Source organism: Syngnathus scovelli, chromosome 10, assembly GCF_024217435.2.
Source record: "Syngnathus scovelli strain Florida chromosome 10, RoL_Ssco_1.2, whole genome shotgun sequence".
Classification (NCBI taxonomy): domain Eukaryota; kingdom Metazoa; phylum Chordata; class Actinopteri; order Syngnathiformes; family Syngnathidae; genus Syngnathus; species Syngnathus scovelli.
In genome coordinates, this window is record NC_090856.1 from 4,818,887 (window position 1) to 4,839,853 (window position 20,967).

General features: G+C 44.9%; 1 protein-coding gene across 3 annotated transcripts; it reads left to right on the forward strand.

The window, feature by feature from the left end:
* Window positions 1-224: 224 nt before the first annotated feature.
* On the forward strand, window positions 225-20,049 carry lingo3a (leucine rich repeat and Ig domain containing 3a). Of its 3 annotated transcripts, XM_049716469.2 has the most exons (5): window positions 225-347; window positions 1,510-2,230; window positions 2,514-2,558; window positions 2,812-3,208; window positions 17,554-20,049. In XM_049716469.2, the coding sequence occupies exon 5, from the start codon at window positions 17,609-17,611 to the stop codon at window positions 19,439-19,441; it is 1,833 nt and encodes a 610-aa protein (XP_049572426.1). In that variant the 5' UTR covers window positions 225-347; window positions 1,510-2,230; window positions 2,514-2,558; window positions 2,812-3,208; window positions 17,554-17,608; the 3' UTR covers window positions 19,442-20,049. The 3 variants fall into 3 exon arrangements, with proteins under 3 accessions (XP_049572426.1, XP_049572417.1, XP_049572436.1); XM_049716460.2 differs by having other exon boundaries at window positions 1,510-2,558; XM_049716479.2 differs by having other exon boundaries at window positions 1,803-2,558.
* The last annotated feature ends 918 nt before the right edge of the window (window positions 20,050-20,967 follow it).

Below are 20,967 nucleotides of genomic sequence, written 5' to 3' on the forward strand. Positions count from 1 at the left end.
AGTGTTTTTTTTTTTTTGTGATTGCTCACACGTCCCGACTGCATGTTTTGTGTCGGTGTCGTGACGAAGGCGCTCGCCCAAGAAAACGTCTGCCGTGTTTGTGAAGTGCATGTGCCAACTCTGAGCTGAGCTCGCCTTGCCTACAGGCTAACGAACGGCGTGGCGGGCATATTACTCACGCACACACACGCATATGATTCAGTAGTGTGTCTGTTCTATGTTTCAGTGTGCCGTCACAGTGGTCGCGCCTCCGCAGCCAAAGGCCAGATAGGCAACGCACGGCATGGGGCGGCTGGGATCAAGGACACACTCCTCAACTTGAAAGTATGTGTGTGCACGGAAAGCAGGTAAGCACACACGGCTGCTCCACAAGCCCCGCCCGCTAATACACAACTCATCGAGACTTCCTTTGCAGCCTGTTTTTAGCCAGCGTGTGATCACAATGTTGGCTGCTATTTGATCGCCATTCAACACACTGACAGTTGATACCTCAATTCAAGTCCCCCAAACACACACACACGCTATATTATTAACTCAAGGTCATGTTTCATTTGTCATTCCAGTTACACGATCATTAAATAATAAGTCAAAAGATAAATACGTTAATATTGCTGCCGTTGGGCGGAATCCTCGTACCTCCAATATCTTGTTTTAGGAGACCCCAAGTAAAATATTTAAAACAATCACATAGCTTAGCCCAGTCAGGTAAATGCTAACAAAAACATAGAGCATTTAAGATATTGAACACAAATGGTGCAAAACTAAATACAGGCGTCCATTTTGTCAAGTTGTCACTATCGAATCCATTTTGGTGTCGCACTGACAGAAACATTGTTGCAAAACGCTATCTTGCGGCTTTCGGCATGTCCTGCCAAAAACACAATTCTACACTATTAAAATTCAACAAAAACACACACATAATGTGTGTGTAGCCAAAGAGGCGGGCCACGCTTTCAGTCCAGCGCCGCCGTCTCCCTAATGTGCCCCTGCCAAAATCCCTCCTGAGCTGTCAAAAGGAAATTGCACACAGGTACTAAGCTGCCAAGTCATGGATGAATAATCATTACGTGACGATATATAGTTTCCTGATAAAATGTTGTGTCCAATTTCTGTAGGTCGTCCTCCGTAAAATATGAAGCATAAAAAAATATTCCAGCCGTTTCCAAATGCAGCACGGCATTTCCCCTTGATTGCAGTTCTCACATGAGGCACGGGTGAAAGTAATAAGGGCACTTTGAAACTGACAAACGACTTTTGAGTCCAGAGTTGACGCACAGCCTTTTTCAACCTGCGCAGTTATCGAGGCGCATTGCCTTCATGTTTTATGTATATTGTATTTATCAACATGCGCCCGCTCAATAATTTACTGACGAATAGTGCCGGTGCATTATGCAGGCTGGGAAAGCTCCTGGAAGGATGCTAGCATGTGGGAAGCACGCGTGCTTAGCCTGCTTAGCGTGCGCGGGGGCCGGGGCCTGGGGGGATTATTAATACTGTGCCTTACTGTAGGGAGCCTCCTGAGGAAAGAGCGGAGGACATTCGTGAAGGTCAGCACACAACAAAGTCGGGCCGCCACCTCTTTTGGTGCCAGAAAGAACAATAACGGCTACAACGTGACACAGTAGTGATAAAAGACGGGTAAATAGGGACAAAAGGGATGTTGATGCTCTTATGGGGACGCGATGAAACATGGCGCAGCTTCCATCTTCACCTGAATGTGACTTTCCTGCACCGCCTCAGGCGCCGATTTGTGAGGATGCCTGTAGAATAAGAGACGTTTTTTTTTTTTTTTTTTTCTCCAGACGACCAGAACCAAAGTTAACAAAAGGTGCACACAGAGATGCTTTAGAAAATGGTGTCTAGAGGGGGAAGAAAGTTTGTTATGATGGCCATAGTTGGGTGGGAATTGATTGTGTTTCCATCGTTTCCTGTGGGAATATTGACTCCAAAGAGTTTGCACTGTAATTGATGGGAGTCTGCAGCCCTGCTGATTGTTTTTCCACTGCGAGATGCAGCAGCCCAAAACATAGCCGCAAAAAAAAAAATCTGATTGAACTGTGCCCCTTTTTCCAATTTTTTTTTCTTCATTTGAAAGCCATTGTTTGCTTTTAACATGACCTCATTTCAACAAATCAAATTGAATCGTTATCGTTACGCGACCCTCGGTCACAAGATCCTCGGAGATGATGTCACAAGACTCTTTCGAAGCTGAGCTGCTGCTACATCTGCGGTTAGTAAGTTGGTCCCTACTTGCTCTTTATTCATTTATTTAATGAGGGTAATTTTATGCACATTTTACGAGCTAGCTTAAATGTAGTCACGCGGGTCTTGTTCTTTTATTCATCTTTGCCATCTTCTAACATTGATATTGTATCGATTGTGTCATTGTGCTAACATTTGTTATTCACAAGAAAAGTTTGCTTGTCGGCAGGAATATATATATATTTTTTTTATGAAGCAGTGTGTGTTGTAGGCGTATATAACGAACTATTGTTCCATTTTTTTTTTTTTAGCTTTCACACAAGATGTTTTCCACTGCTCCCTACCAAGTATGTTAGGTGAGTACAATCACATGTTTTTTTTCTGTGTTGCATTGTAGATGGCAAAGGTCAAGTTTTGGAGTCAAGAAATAATTTTCTGAACTAATTAAGTCAAACTAGATCATTTCATGTGGCAAACTTGTTGATTGCTCACTTAAGGACTCTGTCATCCATGTTAACTCACTCACACACACATGCAGAGGTGCAAGTGCGGAAGTTCTCCACACAGTGAGATGAATACTGAAAGCTTGTTTTCCCGTCTGCCTTGTAGGACTTGAACGCAGCACACACATTGAGAGAAATAGAGAGAGAGAGAGCGAGAGGAGGAGGCGAGAGAGCGACCAGATGAGCCTCACTGAACAGCAGCAGGGTCCTGTTTCAAAACCGCACGCACGCACACACTCCTACACACACATGCAAACCAGCATCGGTCCGAGCCGCCGGTGGCTGCCCCTCACCGTTTCGCCCAGGCGCGAAGCCCGCCGGGAGACGACGAGCAGGAGAAGCCCCCCGCCGACAGGAGAGAAAGCAAGAGGAAGCTTGGGGGCTTCTTTTGGAAAGCGCTAGAGGAGAGAGAGCCATCGAGAGAGCTGCTCCGAGAGAACAACATCACAGCATCGCAGCAGCTTGCAGATGTGGAAGGAGCGCCGCTCAAGTTCCCGTCCTGGGTGAGCCTCTTGCTCGTATTTGGCACACTTTTTACACACGCTCGCTCCCATTTTCAGCCACTTTGTTGCGCTTCCTCCACCATCCCTCCTTTTTTTCTTTGCTTCTTGAAAATGTACGCGTGTGTCGGCGTTAGTGTGTGCGTCGTCAGCCAGCAGCTCTCCGTCATACTTTAATGATGTGAAGGCGGTACAGTTTTTGGATGGATCCCTGCAGTGGCTGTGACATATCCGAGACAGACTCTTCACGTCCCTTTCAAAAGCTTCAGGACACTTTATGCTTTTAGCACCAAAGGGAATTATGATGCTGATTGCTTTTGCCCCCCCCTCAGGAAAAGAGCAACTACAGTATCTGTATTGTATTGATTGATGGCATTTGTGCCCCCCCCTCCCTTGTGAGGGTTTAACTAATGTCCCTGTCGATGTGGTGATGTGCTTCCGAAGCTGACCGACGCTACGGACAGAGCAGTCATTAGTACACTTGGAGCGGTAGGAAACATAAAACGGGGTGCCCTTGAGCAAATCCTCGGCTATCCCAAAAAGGGGAAAAAAACCCGTTGGTGGTCGTATAAGGATATCCGCAAAACAAAATAAAAATTACAAACCCAAAAATTCTTCAAAAAATACTTAGGAAAGGTTAGTATGTGTTCTTTATCGGGGATGGGTGGAAATGTGTAAAGAAATTCCAGGAAAAATCTGAAAATACCCAAAAGTCATTTAATTGGCCTGGCACCTGGTCCAAGCACTTTCCAGGAGCGGCTCGTGCCCCCGCGGCACCCCCTCTAGCTCCGCCTCGTATGTCATCAGTGTTGTGTTCTACAAAACCTCCTGACCGATATATATTTCAAATCTGACTTGAACTGGTGCTTCTGTTTTGGTTAGCGACAGAATCCAAGCCAAGTTTTTATTGATTGAGCCACTGCCACCTCTCATTTTGATTGAAGGTGTCCCGGACAGCTTCGGCATGTCATTATCCGCCCCACTTTGTCGCGGCGTGACGTTACGGGTCGTTAACCAGCTGTCAGGAGCCGCAAATGCCGCTTTGTAGCATCAGCGGGGCAAAGTCGCGATTGGAATGAACGCAATCGGAGCGACGGGGTGCACTGATGATGTCAGTAATAAAATGTCTGCTGACGGGTCAATTAGTGCTTCAGAGCGCATTGTGGAACGGCGGGCGCCCCCCCCTCGTCCATTTCTTCACCCCGCTCTTCTCATTCTGATCCCCTCGGCTGCGCATAAAGCTGTCAGCGGCGCTCAAGAGCCACATTAAGTCCACTTAACGATATCGCTGCCAAGCTGCATTGTTTTCAGCTTTACGGCGGCAGTAAAACACACATGCGTGCGCCGTCCAAGAGACGAGGCCGCCGATGCTACTCCTGCTGAAATTAGAGCCTCGGAGTGACTTTCCCGTGGCCGCGTTGTAAAGGTTTGACAGTCAGCCGGATGGCCGCCGCTCCAAGGCCGTTAAACCTCTCAGATGGTGCCGGAACCTCCATGCAGTCACCTTCGTAATGAAGCACCATCCACCCTCGCAATTTATTTTTCTGTCATAGCAAATGAAACATATCCTGAGATGTTTACTTTTAATGGACTTTCCTTCTTCAACCATGCACAGAGAATTTGAATATTTTATCACTTTAGATTAGATTTGCCAAAATTGCTACTTTACCCCCTGGGCTTGGATCTGAGGCTAATGAAAAAATGGAAGCAATCAAGAGAGTGTTTAGATGCAATGGCTTTGCACCTCATATATTTAATTTCTCCCGTGCTGAATGTCGCAGAGTTCTGTCATGTGTGAGGAGTCCTCGTGTGTTTTCGTTATGTTGCAATGATGCAATTTACGCGTCGGCCTGCATAATTCATAACTATCTTAGCCTACATGAAAAATGAATACACCACAGCTTATTTTTGACGAACCGACGCGGCGCTGAAACTTCCAGCGGAGCTCAAATTCGCACTTAATATTTTGAAGTGCATGGCCGTCAGGCTCAACTCGAGAGTGTCAAGTGTTGACGGACGGGATCGGCTTGATGGGCTCTGAAGCTGCAGGTCAGCTAAGGGAGGGAGGGAGGGAGGGGGGGGCGCTCGGGTAAAGGAAAAAATCCTACTGGTTTCGCGTACTGCATATTTCATATTGCCCTTATGTAATGACTCCAATGGGAAGCGGACACATTTAGCTACTCCTAATTAGGACTGAGCCATTTAGAAAAATAATCAATATCACATTTATTATTTAATATGGCAATTTTTTTCAAGATCCTCTTCCCATATTTTTTTATAATAAATTAATCTGTATTAAGAAACGACACTAAATTTATTATACGTACATACTCTAAATGTCTTATAGGTTGGACTTAGACTAAAATAATTTGAAGAGTCACATGCTGCTTCACCAAGTCCAAAGACAAACTGCAGACATACAAATAAATTTTGCGTGGCATCTTAGTCACTCAGACATTTCGGGATTTACGGTTTGTTTTGACAATATTTTTTATATTAATGTAATAAACCGGGAAACAAAAATAGCTTGTCCTTTGCAAGGAAGACAGAAAAAATCACGCAGAATGCCGTTTACAAGGTCTTCTGACTAACATTCCAACCACGGGCATCATTTTTATGCGTTCATACTGGATAGCTTTTTTTTTTTTAGCGCAAACAAAATGAGCACACTCACTCACAAGAGCTGCTGTCAACCCCAGCTCACACCAGACACTCACACTCAGAGTTGTGATTGATGTCACCCGTCAGGTCGTCTTAAAACAAACGCTCCCGCTAGGTGAGTATAAAACAATAGGTGGTCTAGTTTTAGTGCTGTTCCGGTATGATAAACTTGCTGTTGTTGTTGCTGTCTCCAGTTCATTTCACTTTATGTGCTTCCAAAGCTGCTGCCTGGCAGATTGAAATGCTGTGACTAAGCAGCCGTAAAACAATACATTGTGTAGCGCAGATGGGCCGCGATGACGGGAATACGCGGCTCCCGCCCGCTTGCCCGCCTCGCCATCTGGATGCGACTATTCCCGACACTTGCCTTTCAACAGCCTGGCTTCGAGCCAGTGCCAATCCATACTTGAAAGTCGTCTTCCTCCATCCCATAATCGCAGCATTTGAGCCATGCTCAGCGAGTCAAATCTATGAATAAAACAAAATTTGATCAAAGTGCCATTCTCACTTTTGCCTGCTTAGCGGCAGTTTGTGAAACATAATTTTGGAGACGGCAGCTTCCTGCAATATGATGCCCGCAGTCAACCAGACCGAGAGTAAGCTAGCAACCAACGTTAGCAAGCTAACAGATAGCGGCTCCTGGAGCTAAAATGACTGCTCAAAGGCTTTTCAGTCCTTCCACTTGGTTTCCCAACCGCATTCGGAGCAGCTGAGCCTGGCAACCCACGACATACTGTCCTGTCGACCCACTCGTATGTCCGCTAGGCCGACTCCAGTCTTGCCCATCCGTCACCATGCGTAAGAGCGCTTTAATCAGCGCTCTTCAATTATGTAATTAAAGCCCTGATTAGACTCGTGTTGAAGAAACACCGCAAGGGCTTATCAGCTCATTTTGTCTTTGCTTGAAATATAATCACCCCAAATTTGATCCTATTGTGCGCAAAACAGAAGCTGATAATGGTGCTTTAATGGGGTTAGAGTTATGTGAAACTAAGTAGAGCACATGCCGAGTTTATGCGCTCGAGAATCACTTGCGATTTGCGTTTGTTTGTACAAGTACGGCTAATTTCTTGTTACCCACTCACGGCAAGTGGGCTGTATATTCATGAGAATTTGCTGACCGTGGGGGATTTGAAATGTTAGTCCTCCTCCATGTTCAGCTTAATGATGCAGAGGTCAGGCGGCGGTCGCAAAGTCCTTGTTTTCATTACGGCCTTTTTTGAAAGCTTACCTTAAAGGCTTACAAAGAACAGCTGCCAGCCGACCAAAAAAGATGTCGCATTTGACTTCGTTAGGGAAATGTTAATTGGCGCTAGGCTGCTATTTTCTGCTGACCTTTTGGTTGTTTTTTTTACTACTGGTTTTAGGAAAAATTCGATGGCTTCTAGCTTATGCGGACATATGCAGATTCCTATTCTCTGGTGTGCAAATAAGTTTTATATATATATCTGAAGTAATCTGATGACACGCTAAAACTGTGCTCTTATGTGAAGAACGCATTATATTTTTCTTGAGTTGTCGTCTCAAAGGGCCGTCAAATCCTTGAATCTCTCGCTCCCTTGTTTTCTTTGTGCATGGTTGAAACTAATATATCATCGCTTGTGCGTGTGTGCCTAAGCGTGGCAGGCTGGTGTGATGAGATTGTGCCTAACGGACATCCAGACACACGCTCGCCTCTTCCTCCTTCATCTGGGTTGCCTGTCAAAAGTGTTTGAGAAGAAGTCTACTGGGATTCTTCTGTCAACTTTCTCTTCTGGCTTTGTTATTTCAGGCCGCGGTCTGCGCCGTCGTGGGCGTGAACACAGATGACTTGCTTCACGGTCAATGAATACGGTTCCTTTCATTTATTTTAAATTTACAATATGTGAAGCCTGAGGGGGGCAGTGTCCCCCCCCTGGGCCCCCCCTGGGTCCCCCTAGCTCCGCCAGTGCTTGATTGTTTGTGCCAGATGTGTGACTTTACAAGTGGACTGTCACAGCAAAAGGAGATGGAATGAAAATTGAATGAGCAGGCTGCTGCATGACTGTAATCAAATGTTTGGAATTAAATGTTGATGGAACTCATTCTCATTAGGCTGTACCTAATGAATTGTCCACTCCAGTTGTATACCTTTGCCCGTATAGCATCAAGTGTGGTCTTATAAATAGCAAGTACGTGCTTTGGTGGCGTGCCGTCACGTAGCTGGCACATGACAGGTGTGCTCAGGATCTTGAGGAGTTGATGAGTGGATGAGTGAAGACGTGAAGACAACATTTCGAATTGATGACATGAGGCAGAAGCCCTTGCAGGCAGACGCTGTCCAAAAGCCGCTCGGTTCCTCTCACGTACACTGTCATCACGCTTTCATTTCTTGGAAACTCATTGATCCCGTGACGGGTCCGCTGTCATCACCCACCCGCGGCCTCACGCTCTCTTTTGTTTTTCCCCATTTTTTTTTTTTTTTTTTTTTGGACTCCCTGGCTCTGTCTGAAGTTGCAGCGCATCGTCTTAGAGGAACTCGTAAATAATTTGCTACGGCGAAGACTTTCTCGTTGGGCTTTTCTGACTCCGAGTTCCTGTTGTGTCAGAACAGATCTGTTTCACATGCTGGCGGGGGCCCAATTACTCGACTCCCCTCGGTTTTACCTCCAGGGAGGCTCTTTGCATCGCCGCCATCTTGTCGTTTGCTTCTAAGTGGCGCGGTGACGCAGATTGGTCATCCGGTGAACTGGCATTTCCGACTTTAGTTTGGGCTAAATTTCTCCCTCTGGACCTCCTTGATGCGCCTTCCTGCTTCTACTTTTTTTCCTCCTCGCTACCAAAACCTAATTCGAATTTGTTGAGTGTTTTTTTTTTTTTTTTTTTTTCTGTCAATCTCCTTCCAGGCCTCCATTCTTCTATTTCCTGTCACCAAAGCTGACAACTGCCGTCATGCGCCAACATTCACTTTTGCATTTTGATTTTTTTTTTTTGGGATCTCCACCTCCCCGTATAATGGGCTCCCTTATTAATCAGACAGCCATGACGCATCGCCACAGTTCTTAAAGATGACAGGTTGCAACTGTCAGCCACCCGAGCCACAGCGTGCACGCATGGCTGCCGTTTTGCTCGGCTCAAAGCGCCTCGCAACCCATTTTGTCGGTTCTCCTCCCCGCGTGTTTCTGTCAGGATACGTAATCCCTCATCACCTTCTCCAAAGTATTTCACATATCGCCTTCTCGCTGTCACAAAGAAGCGACATCTCTCCTCGCTGCACTTTTGTTGTTCCCTTTTCTTTGGCCACGGCGCTCCGCTTTACTTAACGTGTTTAAAGGTCAACGCCTGCACTCATCGCTATCGTTCCGATCCCGAGCTCTGTGTTGCGTGAGCCAATCTCTCCGAAGACGTGACACAGATACAGTCTGGTAGCGCTGAAAACAAGCCGCTTTTCCAGACAAACATCCTCTCATTACTCAAGCGGACAAAACGCCTAGATCACGATTGCGACGCGAGTGACGTGAGGCTTGAAGATGAAGCACCGGCAGCAGCTGTGATCTTTCCGCCTGTCGCTAATACGGCCTTTGATTGTCGTTCTGTAATCAACAAATTAACATTCCTGAATTTCAAAACCTCAATATTATAGCACCTTATGTGCAAGAAAGCATCAACTTTTAATGAGAACCTCCATCAAAATATTTTACGTTGACTTGCCGCACTAGACTCCAACCATTTCCTACCAATGACATAAATAACGATTTTCAACCGGTAGGCATTGGCGAGAATCTCGCCTAGCTTCCCTATGATTTTTTTATTTTTTTACTGATCATGTCATGAGTTGGCATTATTTATGGAGCATTTCATCTTTGTATATCTGTAAATAAATCATTTTTATTCCCCTATCAGCTAAAAAAAAAAATGGTTCAGGCCAACATTCATAAACCTCTTCAAAGGCTGCCACAACTAATTAGTTCTTTTAATTTTAAAAGCAGACATTTTTTATGGTTTCTATATATAAACTTGTATATAAATGGCAGCCAGTAATAGTTGTCTTGGATGTACCTCAGCACAAAATAAGGCAATTTCATTACCTGTCTTCTTGCCCTGCTTCATAATAAGTTGGATGTATTCTCGCCGAAATTGCCGGTCATCCCTAATTCTGCGCTTCGGATCTCAGCGGCAACGAGATTAAAAGTGAGCAAAGCGTGATTGGAAGCCGAGCCGGGCGGCGTTGGCAGCTCCCGTCGGCGCAGGATTAGTGGACGCGTCGCTCAAGTAGGCCAGTCAAAATATGGACAGCAGACCACGAAAGACGGACAAAAACGGACGGCTCGGCACATTTCATCCAGCCGCGCTAATCCTGCCATCCACGCTGGCGGTCTTTATGTAAATCAGGATAATTATTGGTTTGGGACACTTGTGGATATTAGTTTTCCACCTCAAGGCAAGCGTCCCAGGAGCTCGAATGTGCAAAGTCTTGTCAGTATTTCTGTATTTTCTGTAACAACCAAAAATAGTAACTCAGGATAGTGATTAATGCTAACGAATCTTATTAGCACTATGCTAACATATGACCTATTGGTATGGACTTCACACAACCCTGAAAAGTAATTTTAGTTCTGCTAGAGATGTCCTGGCCACCAATTTAGCTCACAAAGGTCATGATGATCTAGCACGGATGATATGTAGTTACGAACAGTCATCCTGAATCCGCACTTTTGTCCAGATCCTCACCTCGTGTGACATTTCAAGGGCATCTTCGTTGGCGAGCGAGCACTTTGCAAAGTCGGTATTTAGCGGATGAGAATGAATAGGTTAAAGGCCGCCGTGTTACGGCTGATGGGAGCTCGCATCAAATTTCAGTATCTGCTCATACGGAGGGGCGACGGCTATCATGTCCGCTTCCACGCTGTGACATTGGAGCTTAAGTGTAAGCATTATGTCGGCGGCGAGCTGACGGGTAAAGATATTCTCTGCGCCGGCTGTAACACAACTCCCGGGATTGCTTTTTGTCCGACTGCCAGTCTGTCTCGCACCCTTCAAAATGCCATCTCCTATAGCTCACCTTGCACCTCCTGATGGATCTTCACAGATATCATCCCCTCCACCATCTCACTCCTTCAGCACTGGATGCTGTCCAGCACCCTCAAAGTCTTAATATTGAATGAGGCTGAATAATGGCTTTGCTGGTCGTAATTGACGGAGTGCTGTTTTTTTGGCATCGTTCTGTCTGTCAGTCAGTTTGATGCGACAGTGGCTGTCAGCCAATCGTCTTCAGGCACACGGCTGGTAGACACCATGTGAAATAGTCTTTCTGCTGGCCTCGTTTAACAGACGCTCCCCTCACACCTGGGACCTTCAGCGATTCCATCAGTGCCGCTTTATTACACACGCGCAACTTTCCCCACCCCGCCGCCGCCGAGGCATGAATTATGGATGGATGCCACTCGGGCAGCACCGCGAGCGGCCGACACCACAGGATTACTTTCAATTTGCGCACCGCTACCCACACTCCCTCGCTGAAGTTGTCGGGGCCGCTTCCTCGCGGGACCTCCGGGGGTCTTATTTAGATTAGCGCCTGAAACTCGACGCTAGGCAATCTTGTAAAAAGGTTGGGGAAGGAATTGCCAAGGAAGTCAGTGTGAAGCGAGGCCAGCACAGTCTTTTTTTTCTTTCTTTTTTTTATAAACAATGCTCAAGTAGTGATACCATCCATCCATTCATGCTGTTTGACAGGAAGCCCTTGTAGAAGGCTACGTTAGCTTCTCATGCTAGCCTCTAACAAACTGCTGGACTGTGCCTGTGTTTCAACATTGGTGGTTGATTTTGTCTTATATTTTGAAAATTCAAAATTGCAACCCCTTTCACGCTGCACTTAGCAAAGCTCACAGGATGTTAGCAATAAATTTTACATCCAGCTAATTATTTTTAGATGATGGCAACAGTTAGCATCTGGAATGACTTCTTCCCAAGGAACAAATTGCAGCCCGTACTGTGATTCTTTTAGAAGTAATAGAAAGTTGCCCTGTCTTGCACCATTATTGTCCCTTGATAACTACAGTCTAATTGGCAGCCAGAAGAAAGTAAAAAGGGACAGACATCCTGTTAATAAAGCCAACTAGAAAGGACAGCGAGTGCCTGCAGGATTCAAGAAGGCTTAGAGCGCTCTCGGGCTTATGACGCTCGACCTTGAGTGTGCGTAAAGGACAAGAAGAGTGACGAGGCCGGATGATGTTTTGTTGTGTGTCCAAGACCGTTTTCAGTCCTGTAAATCAAGTGCATGCATGTCGTTAAGTGGCATCTGTGTGCTTTCATTTTTCGAGAAAATATTACCTATGATTAATGAATGGACTTTTAATTACTATTAGACAGCTCATTGGAATCTTTCACATCTCACGGGGGAGATTCCCAAAACAATTAAGTCCGCCGACCGTGTAATAGTTCTCAGTTGATGGGGCGGGATGGTTTATTAGCTAATTGAAGTCGGTGAGTGAGGTCAGCTTGTGCTGTAACACTTGCAGAGTGCAAAGGGTCGCTCGCGTATGTTCAAAGCGGGCCAAGTTGTGTCAGAGTGCGTTACGCTGACGCTCGGCGCTTTCCTCGGAGAAGCGCTGTCGAGCTTTACGTCTCGTCGTTGCTTCGGCTCAGTCGTGGTAACTCGCAGTGACTTCGCTGGGAGCGATGAGGTTCTACGGGAACGTTTCCAGTAGATGTCGACTGTAATGTCAGCTAATAGAAAACAGTGATGCTTCAAAACACTCACATCAAGACAACTTTCTTTTTTTTTAAATATATATATATTAACTTTGGAGTATTAACGACTCGCTTTGCATAATCTATCAAAAGAAGGTCGCCTTAGTTCAAGTGCATTCTGAAGGGAATAATAGAACACGCTCAGACATTTGCCGATCAATCCCTCGCTGGTGTTTGGAATAATCTCATTTCAATTTAGGGGAGAGTTGCAAGAATAAATGTCATTTATCCAGAATTGCCGCACTGCATCGTAAGAAATTAAATAAAACATGATAGCTGCATGCTAGCTAACCAAAACATCAACATTGGCAATGCTAAATTTTAAAGTGATATATACATTTATTATATTTAAAAGCTTTATTTGTTTACGTGTTGTTGTTGCGCTATTATTTATGTAGCCAAGGTCAACCTTCCCGGGTCACGCCGTACCACGTAACTCCCTCCATTATTGAACCGACGCTGGTCCGAGGGTTTAGCTAAACAAGCTCTGAAACAGTTGCCTCTAATTAAAGATTCATGCGTGCTTGTCAAGACACGTTGGTAGTCACCCCCATTGTGTCCTCTGGTTTCACTCTCACGTCTCGCTTATTGGACACTGGAGTCATTTTAAGGATCCATTATGATAATGAAGAAGCCACTTGGGACTTTTTTTAGAGTGCTGTTTCATATTAATTTGCATACAATGCTCCAATCAGTCGGGTTCTTAATATGAAAACCGAGTCGTCTTTCTGGCACCCAAGTGGTTGGTTCCCCCATCCTGGTTTTTAATGCTCCTTGTTACGATGCGTGACTGCACAGATTTACTCACTAATGAAGCTTTCCCACGAGCAGGTATGAGGGGTTTATTTTTTTAGGATGTGGTTAACCAGGGGTACTGAGTCGAGTTAATGGCTGATTTATTATACGCCATAGTTGGTAGCAGCAGACCTTTCGTGTTTATTTTTTTCTTTCTTATTTATATGTATTTATATTTATTTATATTTATTTATATTTATTTATTTTCAGACTGCCCAGAGTCTCCTACTGAATAACACACGCTGTCTCACTTGTCCCCCAACTCAACGGTGACTTTAAGCAAAAGTGTGGCTAAGTTTCAGACAATGTCCCTCATCCATTTTCCATTCCCACCTGTCGAGCAGAAATGTGAGCTGTATTGTATTCTAATTCCAGCCAGTGTGTGCTAGTGTGCATGTGTATTGTGTGTGGGTTCATGTCAGTGCCTGCAGGGCCTTGCAGATTGATGGACACAGGCAACGACCACCCTCCATGTAAATGACTAACGTGTTCCTCTTAGGGATTCGTCAGCACATAAGACGCACACTCGCACACATTGTACAGTAGTTGTGTAGTTGTGCGAGTGTAGCGACGAGTGGGCACGCGAGAACGCAGTGTGAGAGCAGCCATTTGAAGAGCCCCGGAGCACGTTGCGCCTCGGCCTCTGAGCCATTTTTTTTTTTTTTTGGCTCACCGACACCTACGCACGCTCCCGAGCAAGCTTCCTGCTCATTTGTCTGCCTCGTCGTGTACCTGCGGCAGCGTTCCTTTCCTGACACTCTGATCAGACCTTCTCCGCACTCTCTCACGAGTTATTTTACTCTACCGATTGAACGTGGAAGGAAAATTTCCCACACCACATTGAGTGTACATGCATAACCGAATGTAGCTTTCCTCTCTCATTAAATATGACACATTATGTATTTTTTAAATACTTTAAAACTACTCCAGCCTGAAATAGACATGAATTATTAACTATAATGTTGGTGCAGTTAAACCCTTGTGGATACTGGAGCACATGTTGAGATGCAAATAAATGATGCCCACTCCCCCTTGCAGCTTCACTGCCCACTCTACTGTCTAAATGTGTCTGTCTGTTGCTGTTCAACTTGTACTTGAAAGACAGCCCTCCCCCTCCCTCTCAGGCTCTCTTCATCTCTCACTGCAGTGTTTGAGTGATGCCGTTCAAAAAAACTGCCCACTTTGTCATCTGGCTGCAGCTCTGGATACTGTATGTCATAAAAAAAAAACAGTTTTGACCTTTAATGTTTTGATGGGAAGGTAAAGCGCCAAGTCACCTACAAGTCACCTACAAGTCAACTTTGATGCTAATGATGCTGCTGCTCATTTGAAAACTGTACGACGGTCAAAAGGACACACTGGACACTTTGATGAAGTCTTTTTAACTGTAATATTTACGGTTTAATTACACCCTCCGATGACATCCCAATTATCCTTTTTTTTTTTTTTTATTAGTGTCTTAAATATGCAAGGAGCCGGGGGGAAGCTTCATAATCTATTAAAAAGGGTTAGATTGAACTTGTAAACTACACACAGCCGAGATTCAAATTCACAACCTCTAACCACCAGAGCTGCCCTGAGCTTGTTAAAATGTAATAATTCGATTCAGTTTGTCAAATCGAAATCAAATTATCTTTTAACACCTCAAAAGCGTTATTTTCTTGTTGTTGTTAATAACTTTGTTTTGATTCAGCTCTTGTGTTAGTGCAGGTGTCCCTATTATTGTGGTCTGTAAAGCTTGGGTGGATATCCAGTTGAATTCACATAATACCCCTCAAAATGTGTGAAAAATCCGCCGCCATCTGTCTGTCACCCGCGTTTTTCCGTGCACGTTAACGTAGGTAAATAGCCTTAAAAGCAGCGACGACGCCAGCTCTTAAAGTAAACTCCCTGCCTCTGCGCCTTTAAGCTGTTTGCCAAGCACGACTGTGAAATGAGAGAGCAAGAATGTATAGAAGAGGAGAGAAATCTGTGAAGAACAAATGAACAGCAGGTGGACTGGCAGGTGGTTGGCGAGCAAGACGTTCAGGTGGAGACGACACACAGATGCAGGCGGGCTCTGTGTGTGTGTGCAATGTTGTATTTTGAGAGCGAATGAGCGTGAAAGCTGAAAAGAGATGGATGAAGAGTGAGGCTTCGAGTGTAATGTTGTCCCTCTCAAACACGTGTGATCCCATATTTCATTTTTTTAAATTTCCCAAATCAAGTGTAACTGCACATCCACTCCAGTAGGTGGCAGTGGTGGTGTCATTGATACTAATTATAGGGTTGGGGTGGGGGCAAAATCATTTCTTCTTCGTGGGGTGTGTAACAAAAAATGTTTTAGAAGCAGTGCTGGTAATTTGCCAGAACAGATGGCTGCCACATGTGGTTATTTGGATCTCTCCGTTTCAAGTAACTGAACTAATTGTCATCGCAAGGCGGTTTAATGTTCAGTCACATGTGTGACAGCATCTGTTCTCTGACGACATTTTACGCACCATTCTCCCCTCTTTCTTTTTAGAAATATCTCCTTGTCCGATTTCTGATTACGGCCTCAACAGTGACGCACGTATGAACCCGTTACCATGACAACAACATGCTGTCGATCTCTATATGCAAAGTGAACTTTGTGTGCTCATTATTATTCCGAGATATGAAAAGAGTATTTCAAATGTCAACACGCGGTGTTCGTTTTCAAACGTGTGCGTGCACAGTCGGGATCGTGTGCAGGTATCGGGTCCTTCTGCGTCACCCACTTTGACGTCCTACTTGTCTGACCCCATGACCCCAACTCAATTTATTAACGAGCAATGATTACCAGATATGCTCTTGAAAGACATTTTGTGTAGTATAGGAAAGGGGTGGGTGCGGCATTGTGGGTATCATCAAAGTTCATCAGATTATTAGGAACAGGTGAATGTCAGACTCTTATTACACGGCCAAGATTTTACACGAAAAAAACAAATGTCAGCCGGCTGCTAGCGTCAAAGCAAAGGTTAGATGAAGTAGATCTAGTAATCCCCTGAGGGTGGAAATATTGGAGAAAAATGTCACAGGTAATTATTCTGATGATTTTCACCAAATTAAAAATGTAATTTTGGAGGGGGAAAAAAATGGAGGAACTTGTGGGTTTATTTTTTCCGACTAGCCGCATAAACAAAACAGTGTCAGCTCCAGTTACTCTTTGGTTCCGTTATTCCGTCACCAGCATTTGAGTGAGCAATGATGTAACGTAATGTGTCAACATCGCTCTCTTCTGCTGGGACCGAGCCCCGGGCACCTTCTGACCAGCTCGTGTGGGAATGTGACTAATAAATCATGGCAGTACTTTTGACATGTTCACATTTGCAAGATGGATTTTACTTAAAAAGAATATGAAAGAAAATCGAGCTGGAGAGTGATAGCTTTCCTGAAAAAAACATTTTTGTGTCTCCACGCTCCGCCCCCTCCATCAGACAGCTCTGCTTGCATTTTCATATAATTTCATTCCAGGGTGAATAGTAATCATCTTTGAGTCGAGATGAATTGCAAATTACCGCTTGACGTTGAAGGAGTTATTAAGTCGTCCGAAACGGGAGCAGGTGATCATTTTAAACGCCCGTATAAGCCGCTTTCCTTTTTTTGCTGTATCGTGCCAAACTCATCTGCTCATTAAAAGCAGTTGTCTCTGTTTTTTTTTTGTCCTTGGAGATTTCAACACACTATTCAAAGCGTGTCTGGTGATATTTCGGGAGGGTTGAGCATATAAAAGGATGTGCAAACATCAATCCGCAGCCCGATGGATATAAAAGGAAGAGTTTAGTATTGTACGCGTCTCAGTTGGGTTGTGTTGTGTGATAAATATCCAGACTGACACGCTTTGATCATTGGCCTTATGGCCTTTAGCTATTTGCGAGGCGTAAACTGCCGGCTTCACACCTGCTGTGATAGGTCAGTTTGCAAAGTAGCATAGCGATTGATGTTGTTTTGATCGCTATGTGTAATCAGAAGATCAAATTTATACAAATTATTGAAGCTAACCTGGATAGAATGCAATGCTATGTTTGGACTAAGCTAGCTAAAGTTTTAGCAGAGCCACAGACTTAGCCAGTTAAGCCAGAGAAGCTAACAGTTAGCCTAGCTTCTTAGTTTTCTTCGACGACAATGCTTTTTCTTTGTCGGCCATGTTTACTAACTTAGTTCCCTCCATCTTGTTTTCTCAGGTGTTTGGCCCAGTGATTGTAGCTCAGAGGAGGAGGGGGAGGAAGAAGGGGTGCCATGGGGGTCATCCTCAGACAGGATGTGAGTTGGCTCCTGCCATTCTTCATCCTTCTGGTGATGCGCCATGTGTGGCCCGCCCGGGGTCAAGCATGTCCTCAACGCTGCGAATGCGTAGCCAAGCTCAAGACTGTCTCCTGCCACGGTAAGCGACTGTCTGCCCTGCCGGATGGTATCCCGGTGGACACCAGGATCGTGGACCTGAGTGCAAATAAGCTGCGTTGGGTGGAGCGAGGCGACCTGCTGTCCTTTCCCAACGTGGAGAAGCTGGATCTCAGTGAGAATATGATCAGCGTCCTGGAACCGAATGCCTTTTCGAGTCTCCAGAGCTTACAGTCGCTTTCTCTGAGGGGGAACCAACTGAAACTGATCCCCATAGGGGCTTTCTCACACCTTTCAAACCTCACCTCTCTGGACCTAAGTGGGAATAAACTTGTGATTCTTTTGGATTTTACCTTCCAAGATCTAAAGAATCTGAGGAACCTGGAAGTTGGAGATAATGATCTGGTCTATATCTCCAACAAGGCCTTTTTGGGTCTGGTGACACTGAGAGAGTTGACCATCGAGAGGTGCAACTTGACTTCTGTTTCCAGTCAGTCTTTGTCGTACCTTCACAACTTGGTAACCCTGCGGCTCCGCTACCTCGGCATCTCCACCTTAGAGGACCAGAACTTCCGTAAGCTGGGAAACCTGAGGGGCCTGGAGATCGATCACTGGCCCTTTTTAGAGTACATCACCCCCCACAGCCTCCAGGGTCTCAACTTGTCATGGCTGTCCATCACTCACACCAACATCACCTCCGTGCCCACATCGGCCCTGCGAAGTCTCTCCCACCTAACCACCCTCAACCTGTCCTTCAACCCTATTTCGGTTCTGGAGTCCTGGTCGCTTCGAGACCTGCTCCGCTTGAAGGAGCTGCATCTGGTCAACACCAGGATGATGACAGTTCAGCCGTACGCCCTGGGCGGTCTCCGACAAATCCGCCTGCTGAACCTCTCCGCTAACAATTTGGTGACTTTGGAGGAAGGAGCCTTCCAGTCGGTCAACACTCTGGAGACCCTCCGATTGGACGGCAACCCTCTGGCCTGCGACTGCCGCTTGCTTTGGATCCTTCAGCGCAGGAAGACACTGAATTTTGACAACGCCTCCCCGGTGTGCATGACGCCCTTGGAGGTGCAGGGCCGGGCTTTGGCCGCTTTCTCCGACTCTGCTCTCTTTGAGCATTTCACCTGCCAGAAGCCCAAAATCCGAAACAGGAAATTGCAGCAAATCTCCGCTCGCGAGGGGCAGGTGGTGTCCTTCGTTTGCAGGGCGGAGGGCGAGCCCACGCCGGTGATCTTCTGGATATCTCCGCAGCGGCGTCGAATCACTACAAAGAGCAGCGGCCGCTTGACGGTGTTAAAGGAAGGCACCTTGGAAATAAGATACGCCCAGGTGATGGACACCGGAACCTACATCTGCATTGCGAGCAACGCTGGAGGGAACGATACTTACTTTGCCACACTCACAGTCAGCGGACTGCCGCTCGATGCCGCCCTCATGGCTAACCGCACCTACTACGCCGGGGATCTTAACGACACGAACCTGAACGACACTAAAGTTTTCCTCAAGTTCACTCTAGACCTGAAGACCATCCTGATCTCCACGGCGATGGGCTGCATCATGTTCCTGGGGGTTGTACTCTTCTGCTTCATCCTGCTCTTTGTGTGGAGTCGCGGGAGAGGACAGCACAAAAATAATTTCTCCGTTGAATACTCTTTCCGAAAGGTGGACGGACCAGCCACCAGCGGAGGGCAGGGCGGTGCTCGCAAGTTCAACATGAAGATGATTTGATCTTCCTGGAGAGCATTTACTTTTTTTTTTATTGCTACTTTGCTCATCACTGACAGCAATTTTGGACACCTGAAAGATGGCTGCCTTGCTTGAGATCATTTAAGATGTGAATGTTAAGAAGACACAAGTCCCCCCCCCCACACACACACACTACACACACACACACACACACACACACACACACAAGCACACACGCGCACACACACCGATTGCACTTAATTGTATAGTGTTTTTTTGCCTAATGCTGTTTTTAAATGTCAAGGACATTAATCAGTTGCTGTTTGTGCTTTTCAACATTTAACACATTGCCGTGACATTTTGGGAGAAAAACAGACTTGAGTCATACGAAACTATGAAGAAACTGTAAATGTGTGTAACTGTAAGTGTGCTTTGACAAGGCGTGAGCTAACTCCCTTTTAACGAGTTTCCATGTAGTCTGTGCATTTTGAACAGCCAAATAAAATAGAACCAGTTATAAGAGGGTGTGCGCACTTGTGCAACCACATCATCTCAGTTTATTTTTGCTTCGATATGTCAGTTATTTTTTTTTTTAAATCCATTAAGTTGTAATGGTATCATTTGTAAATAAAAAAATAATGTCATTTGAACAGGGGTGTGTAGACTTTTTAAACCTCAGCAAATCTGTTTAGGATATCAAATTCTTTTTTTAAAACGTTTTTTTTTTGGGGGGGGATGCTATCAGTTGCCAAGTTTATGGACAAATCTGAAATACATATCATCCCTAAAACACTGAACTCATTATTTCTTATCGCAGAATCAATATTTGTACGCAAACACGAAGATCAAGATTCCAGTGTTTGATCAACAAAAATTTAATTTGAATGGGATCATTAATGTACACACTTGATGTAGAGGGACTTAACCTGAAAGCATATATCTCTCCATCTCTGGAGCTTTCCATTAACTTCAAACCACATTATGTTGCTCTGCTGCCCTCTGCTGGTTTAGATTGTACTGGTTTGGTACAATTTCCATATTACAAATGATTGCATTTTCTTCAGTCTTTTGTTGAAATCATGATGTAAATATTTGAAACGATTGTCATTGGAAATTGTACTGCTGTTTTGTATGGTGGTGTTTTTTACATTTATTGAAAAAAAAGTGTTCATAAAGCATGCGATATGATGTCTTGTTGACCGAACCATTTTTATTGCAGTTATTTTATTTTTTTTTATTTTTATTTACCACACCTGCAACACTGTGATGATTTGTTTTCGTTTTTAAAATTGTCTTAGTCCAGTTTTAATAAGTCCAACTGTACAAAAAACGTCATTTTAGATTGATTCGCCCAACTGTTTATTTGCTGGGAAAAAAACTGTATAAAATAAATGACACTTTGTGAGCAGACCAGACAAAAATTGTTCACATTTGTGTCTTTTTTTTCAATTAAGGAAGACACATCAACTTGTCCTCACTGTAAGGCTCTTTCGACTGTCACAAAAAAAAAAAAAAAAAAAAAAATAGGGAACCGAAAGTAAACCTGTTTGGCTGGATTTACACTATGC

Coding starts and splice junctions, on each gene's coding strand:
- lingo3a (XM_049716460.2), top strand. CDS start 17,609: ATGGGGGTCATCCTCAGACAGGATGTGAGTTGGCTCCTGCCATTCTTC.